The sequence below is a fragment of the Alnus glutinosa genome, chromosome 13, assembly GCF_958979055.1.
Source record: "Alnus glutinosa chromosome 13, dhAlnGlut1.1, whole genome shotgun sequence".
In the NCBI taxonomy this organism is placed as follows: domain Eukaryota; kingdom Viridiplantae; phylum Streptophyta; class Magnoliopsida; order Fagales; family Betulaceae; genus Alnus; species Alnus glutinosa.
Window position 1 is genome coordinate 4,789,834 of NC_084898.1, and position 7,517 is coordinate 4,797,350.

General features: G+C 35.7%; 1 protein-coding gene across 2 annotated transcripts; it reads right to left on the bottom strand.

Moving 5' to 3' along the window:
- Positions 1-648: 648 nt before the first annotated feature.
- On the bottom strand, positions 649-7,264 carry LOC133853659 (uncharacterized). Of its 2 annotated transcripts, none has more exons than XM_062289656.1 (10): positions 7,107-7,264; positions 6,494-6,602; positions 3,446-4,770; positions 3,178-3,296; positions 2,875-2,999; positions 2,465-2,564; positions 2,131-2,208; positions 1,872-1,955; positions 1,339-1,424; positions 649-1,135 (listed from the first exon to the last, which is right to left on the bottom strand). In XM_062289656.1, the coding sequence occupies exons 3-10, from the start codon at positions 4,701-4,703 to the stop codon at positions 898-900; spliced, it is 2,088 nt and encodes a 695-aa protein (XP_062145640.1). In that variant the 5' UTR covers positions 4,704-4,770; positions 6,494-6,602; positions 7,107-7,264; the 3' UTR covers positions 649-897. The 2 variants fall into 2 exon arrangements, with proteins under 2 accessions (XP_062145640.1, XP_062145641.1); XM_062289657.1 differs by lacking the exon at positions 7,107-7,264 and adding an exon at positions 6,918-7,078.
- Between the last annotated feature and the right edge of the window lie 253 nt (positions 7,265-7,517).

The window sequence follows — 7,517 nt, forward strand, 5'->3', positions numbered from 1 at the left end:
CTCATAGGATTGTGACACATCAGGTTGGAACCAAATTCTGAAAAAAAGTTTTAAGATGTCTAGCATTTCTCTTAAATTTAGCCCTTATAATTGTTTTCCATTTTCTACAATTTTATAATTTTATTCACTCTTATAGATGTTAGCCGGTAATTTTCTTTGTTAATTATAAGTTATTTAATTTGAAAAGAACTTTCACTTACTTTCAGGTTAATTACTCTTATTAATTAAAGTTGAGGGATTACAAATTTAACATATGTGTATCTGTAATTGACAACACGTTCTTGTGGACATTCAAAGTCCCCTTCATGTTTTTCACTCTTTGATTCTATATGGATCTACATCATTTTATAGAGATGATTGCAGCTTATTCTACTATTAAAAAATCACCTACTAATGAGAAAATTATAATCACGCAATTATTATATAATAGGACCTAAAATAAAGAGATTGCAATAATATGAAATTATTATGATTACAGGCTATATATATTAGGAAAATATTATGAAAATTTGATGGGATTCACATCGGGGATATACTGAATCCAATATTGGAGTACAATTATTATAATTAGAAAAATGGTAAAATCCACGTACCCCTCAAACTACTACCGAATTGACAACGTCCCCCCAAACTACAAAAAATTGTCAATGTTCCCCAATGATAAGCTTATTCATGTTTTATTGCACTTCAATGATACAATCAGATTCCTAAATCCTTCTTTTCTCGTTAACAATTTCGAGGGGGAGAAAAAAGTTCCAATCAATGGTGTTCCAGGGGTTCTCTCAAATAAGCTGAAGACCTGGATTTCCTCATTCCTTTTTCACCCCATTAGTCTAAGAACAAAATTGTGTATGCCGTACCCAAAAAGAAAATCTTGTGTATGGATCTCTCAAATCATCATGAATGTAGACTGTGCAGTTTTGATGATGACGAGGAGGAGGAGGATGATGAAGATGATGATGCTGACAGGATTGGTATTTTTAATGATGTATCATCTTCTGTGCTTTGGTTGTGTGTTATTCTTTGGACATTATGTTGTGACACATCTAAACAAAATACCCTCTTGAAGAATTCATATGATGCAAAGAAGATGGCTCCTTGAGACATATACATGACCAATCTTGGAGTCAATCCCCTGATTAGAAGGACAAGAATAAGAATAAGCAGATCATAAGATACAGAAGCATATTACAGTAATAGTTATGAAAAGGAGACCAGTACTTCCAAGAGATTAGCAGCAGACTATCAAACCCGGCTCTCGTGGGAATGTAAGGACTAACAATTCAGACAATTTCCTTGTGAAAAAAATGATAATCTGCAGATCAAGGGAAACCGTACCTGTAGAGGCCTTGCAAGCCTTCGTTCTTGCCTATTTCTCGAAGGGCATGAAACACACTGTCATATTGGCTCATGGATCCTGGAATCTGCATAACATCCACTAGGTGAGAAGCAGAGACAGTTCTGTATGACAATAATCCCCAGAAGATATAGAACATGGAAAATTTAAACCTAATTGTCACATAAACCAGCATGGATGTCCAGGCAGGCCTTATTTCTGAACTCACTGGTACTAGTGTACAAGAAGAGTTGGGCATTGGGATATGACATTAAAGGAAAACATCCAATCTGTGAAACTCTAATAGGGAAAAAAAATTGTCATTTCCAATATTTTTCTAACTTCTACTGAATACCCATTCCAATCTAATCAAGCCAGAGAATACATTAATCCAACTTCGAAGTCATCTCAGAAAGCTACTCCAGAGAACTAGCATAGACAATGCTCCTGTGCATGATTTACTTAAAGGTGTGCCAATTGTAGCAAAGAATTGCATGAAAGGGCTCCATAAAATTTCTACAAACAAATTACGGACCTGTGTCTGTAATCTCGTCTTCACTACATCGAAAGGAGTAGTGAACAAAGCAGCAGTAGATCCAGCCAGTCCTCCACAAACTAACTGCAGGGATGGAAAAATTGCCTTAGCATATCCTGCGTAACAGTGATTTGAATAGAAAGGAAACACTTTGCTAAAAGCAAGTCACCTAGTAGCTAGATTATTATTAAAAAGAGGTATAATAGAATGGTAGGAAAAAGATGCTCAAAGTGGAGGCAGGAAGAAGGGACGAACAAACCGTTTGCAATGTGCTAATTGGAGGATTATTTTGTCCTGATGACAACATCATTTGCTTCAGGCTCTCATATGTGTAGAACTGCACATAATGGTAAAGACAACCTCAAAAATCACATGTTCAAGTAAAAGGAGGACTAATAACAGTGGGAGAAGAAACATGTGTATAACAGCTTGTCCTATACAATGAACATAGGAAGCTTACTATAACATTTATATGATATAGCCAGGTCTCTCTCCAACTCATTATCACTGTGTGTGCGTGTGTGTGTAGCTTCATGCCGTGATAGTCCCCCTACCAAGTGCATGAACCCATCTAGCATGTAGGAAGACCTGACCTTGATAATTGAGTGAGGAACATTCCTACAGAGTACTGCTCCCCACCCAGCATACAATGACCGTAAACCACCATTTCCAATAATTCCAACTAATGCACTCCTGAAAAAATAGAAAAATTAGTAACATGGAAAGGGCAAACTAACAAAACATAAGTCTCATTTGGACAAATCATGGCAGAACCAAAGCATCTTAGAAAATAAGAGATATTGAGACTTAAACTTAAGATTTGGATAACCATATAGAAAATGAAAATCCAGAAAGATGCAATGTGTTCAGGAACAATTGAAACTAATTCATAGTTGAATGAATTCCAGAAAAAAATACAAGATCAAATCAATGCATAATCTAAAGCAACCAATGTTAAAGTTGTAATATTAACAAAGATAATACCAGGATCTTATAGTTATACCAGCAGTTCTGATAGTGTGAGCCGACTTGCATCTGCTGCTTTATACGCTCACTAGGAGTAAAAATAAAAGAAGTCGCAACGCTTGCACAACCACCTGCCATGCAATGGGCAAAAGAGTAATACTCCTGCAAGAAAGAAATGGGTGAGACTTGAAAGCCAACAACCCCTATAGTGTAATTATGATGCTTCAAATTGGGCTTCTAAATGTGTTCAACTCAACTTTTCTCTCCTACCCCAACCCCCATTAAAAAGGAAAAAACTAAATGATAGGGAAACACACACATATACAAGACAAAAAGTTACCTTTGGGAAAAGAGGAAGCAGAGCTCCTTTAACTGATTCATATGTGAAAGTGTAAACTGCAGAAATTGGAGCCGAAGATGCAATATTGGTAGCAATTCCACGATAAAGTCCAGTTAAACCTGAAATCAATCCCTAACAATTGTCAAAGTGTCATTTAGGCAAGTTCACAAATCAAAATAGAAAGCCTTCAAGCTCTCATACAAAATAAAGATGTTCTGTTAAGATTCTAGTGAGCACAATCGCCTTCAAGTCTTGTAAAGAAACTTACCTCTATCAGAAACAATTGACTTTCCAATGTTACAGATAGACTTCTGCTCTGCACGGCAAGATTGAATGACTGTCTTAACCGTATCAACAGGATGTAGACAAAGGCTAACAAATATACCAGACAATGCCCCTGCAAAGGCATGCTCTTGCTTGGCAAGGACATATTGAGGTTTTTGTGGTGCTGAAGCGTTAACTTGCATTCTACATTCATCCTCGATAACAGAAATTTGAGACTGTTTTCTGTTGTTCTCAGGAAGTTCATTACCACCAGTCTTACATTGGCATTCTTCAAATGCACTATTACACGAAGCCAAAGAGTTAATATGATAGTCTGCATATATACTGGAACTTGGGCACCTTGAAACACCACCATCTGCCGGACTATCCCAGATTGACCCAAGGAAATAATCTTTACACAGAGAGGTCGTTTCTGTTGCATTTATTGCTGAATTTACAGTATTAAGTGAAAGTGAATCTTTACATTTGAGTAAATCATAATTACGGCCAGAAAAGTTTGCAGGACTAGCCATATCTCCTGAAATACAGCTGCCTGCCGGGTTAGTTATATCTCCCGAAATGCATCTCTCACTAGTTATCTTGTTCTCAATTTCAGTACGTTTCACAGGATGCTTCACTCCAGGAGGAATGATTTCATTCCTCCATCCATATATATTTCCCAACTCATAAGATATTTTTAGACTTGAAAGCCCCTTTTCCCGCCACAATTCATTAGACATGTTATTATGACCTTGCAGAAAACTCCAGAATAATGAACGAGTATAATTTTCACTACAACTATCAAATATTGACATCTTCTGGGTTCCTTTAGGATAATCTGAGTTTGGATGCACCATGGGTGAAATATGGCCAGCAGTCGTTATTTCAAGACAAAGGCAATTACTATCAGCTGAAGTAGGTACCCTGCCATTTCCTTCCACACCCAGATTACCCAATATTTCCTCTTTCTCGAAGTCTTTGTCATTGTAATTCAAGCTCTTCTTAGCTTGGAAAAAAGCAAGAGGATGACTTGCACAATCCCATATCTGACCAACTGCTGAGATAAGCTGAGCTGTAGTCAATATCTCTGGGGACTTGGGTTCAGATATTTTATTGCCTTGCTTACTTCTATTGTCACAGAGGGTGGGGGAATATCCTTCATGAACAAAATCAGCAAGCGCAAAGGAGACCCCCTTGACTGGGATAGACCTGTATTTGATTGAAGGTTGATCACTTCTAGGTGGTTTACTACACCCAACCATTTTCTCAGATCTTTTAAGAATTTCCTTGAAAAAGCAGATACTACAACAATATCTGATAGAAAAGTAACTGCAACACGGAATTAACAAATTGCATCATTGAATGCGAAATAATACTACATTCTTAAAACCCTTTTAATCTCAATTTATTTATATTATCATGTAAACCAAAATAGAGGTCTTAAGACTAACGACATCAACTAAACTCAACATAACTTTAATATATTATTTGTATTGGCTATATAACAACGAGATTAATAGTAAAATACCAGCAAGGAAAAATTGGGTCCATAATAGAAAGAAAGAATAAAGACAACCAGATCTAGAGATCTCATATACAAAAGTAAACCTCTATATCATTTAGTCTCAGGAAAAACAATATGCACAGACATATAATCTTCTTTAAATAACTAAAACTTCAAAAGAATAATGCCTACCAAAATCAAAAAACAGAAAAGAAAAAAGAAAATTAGAGTTTTATCAAGCTATGCTAAAACCCCCATAACAATCAACCAAAAATGAAAGAGGGGGGGGGGGGGGGGGGGGGGTTTACAACGATTATGAAAAAAAATAGTTGTCAATATGTCTATCTTTTTTTCTTTTTTCTTTTTTAATATCACTTTAACTTTAAGACCAATGACTGTGAATCACCTCATATAAATTTATAACCACAAACAACAGACTGTAGAAAGTGTATATTAAAGATGTCAAATATTCTCGAAGTATTCAGAATTTCCACAAAAAATTCAGATATTGGAGAAGAAGAAAAAAAACATGTCCAACCACTTTTCTCTTGAAAAAATTGTGAGATAATGGGAAAGGGTAAATGTGAATGATAGAATTTTCAATTTCAATCAAAATGAAACATAATAAACAATCTTCAGCAACTTCTCATCTTCTTATATAAATGGTCTTCATACCAGTACTATCAATTCGAAGAAGAAAAAAACAAAAAAAACAAAAAAACAAAAAAAAAAAACAAAAAAAAAAAAAGAACAAAAAAAAAAAAGAAAAAAAAAAGAAAAAGGAAGAATAAAAAAAAGAAGGAAAAAAAAAAAAAAAAAAACCATAAAGAATTTGTAAGACAAAGCATTGAACCAGTGATCAATCAAACTCAAAGGATTCAACCAGATTCAATCTCAATTTTTTTTTCTATGACGAAGAATCCTCAAAGGCAAGGCCACTTTGTGTACCCACCCTTGTCAGGTAAACCTCAAACCCGTGTAAAGCGCATCTTCCACACGGATCGGGTAATACTCCAACTTCGCTAGCGGATTGGCCACAAAATAATTGTTTGCACCCAATAAGATTTGAACCTTATACCTCATGGGACTACAACAAAGGCCAAGGCCCTTATCACTTGAGCTTAGTAAACAAATGACAATCAAAATATTTTATAAAAGATTAAAAATTCTAAAAACCTTGGTCTTGGTAGCATTTTGTAGTCAATCATGGGCAATGCCCGAGCATTTTCTCATATTTTCCACATTTCCTCCTTCCATAGGTTTGCTGAAGTAACTCTCAATCAACTTCCCTATTTAGAAAGGAAACCATTTTCAAAGCTCTCGTTTCCTTTTCCTCATTCTTATAAAGGATTTGCAGTAGACAAAACACTATCTTTCTCTAGACAGACTATACCCGAGATTGATTGCTTGTAGAGATAAAACCCTAAACATATTATAGGCAGGATTTCACACTACAATAAGCAAAACAGACAGGTAATTCCACTGATCAATGAGATCAAAAACATCTTGAGTAGGAATAGTAGTAGAAAAATTGTCACACTCACTTACCAGTCAAGTGCCTCCCATTTCTATTCGATGTAGATCGAGTCAAAATTAAAGATATCCAGCTTCTCTTTTCCACAGGAAATACAACGAACTGATTACAAATGACCAACCCCTGACGTGAAAAGAAATTTCACAAGTTAAACATTAACACACACTAATCTAGACCTCCAAACTACATTAAAAAAAAAAAAAAACCTTTACACACCAAATACAGCCTTCTACAATGTGGTTCAATTCACGAAGTATATCCAATTCAATAAAAGTATTAACATGCAGCAAATTAAAGCAATGGAATTGAAAACTTGCACAAGAATCAATTGGAAAACCCAATATCCAGCACATAAAGAAATGATTATACATGCTTTCTAAATTCATTAAATCGCAAAATAAGCTGAACAGTGATTAAAATAAGATCAAGAAACGTAACTGATGCTCCGTTTGGCTACCCAGAAATTTTCAAGCTTTACATAATTTCACAATCCAACAGAACAAACGCCAGAGCCCAAACTAGACTAATTCAACTCTATAGTAGCTAACACTTTCTTCTATTTATATTTCCCTTAGTTTTCTCGACAACCAAACAGAATGTGGAACTTTCAAAGCCAAAAATACAAACCTAAATGTGGAGTTTTGAGAAGTAAAGCCTCGAAAATACAGAGTGTCTGTGATTCTAACATTCATTTTCCCGAGAAAATTCAGGGGGAAAATTTGCAGGAAAGTTAGGGTCTAAAGAAGAGTCTGGTGGGTTTATATAGGAATTGTTCGAGGAATAAATTCAAATTATGATGTGCTACAGTGCGCCTCTCTTTTTTTGCCACTTAGGAAATATCCTAAATTCTGAAAAGGGCATGTGCTAACGTGAGCTAGGTTGGAAACTGCGAGGAAGGTTCTGGTGCTGCAAAGTGTACCGTATGTATTTGACCTTGTTCGAGAAGTGTTAATCCTGTGGTTAGGGGATATATTTAGAACGGTGGCGATTGGTGGATTTGGGTTTTTGAACGGTTGGCGAGCCAATCAGATTGTGGTG

Bases quoted from the DNA above. Each gene is read 5' to 3' on its own strand.
- LOC133853659 (XM_062289656.1), bottom strand. From the start codon at position 4,703: ATGGTTGGGTGTAGTAAACCACCTAGAAGTGATCAACCTTCAATCAAA. The intron at 2,565-2,874 runs GTATAACTATAA...CTATTTTTTCAG, and splicing joins TCACACTATCAGAACTGCTG to GAGTGCATTAGTTGGAATTA. The intron at 1,956-2,130 runs GTTTGTTCGTCC...CCATCCCTGCAG, and splicing joins CAATTAGCACATTGCAAACG to TTAGTTTGTGGAGGACTGGC.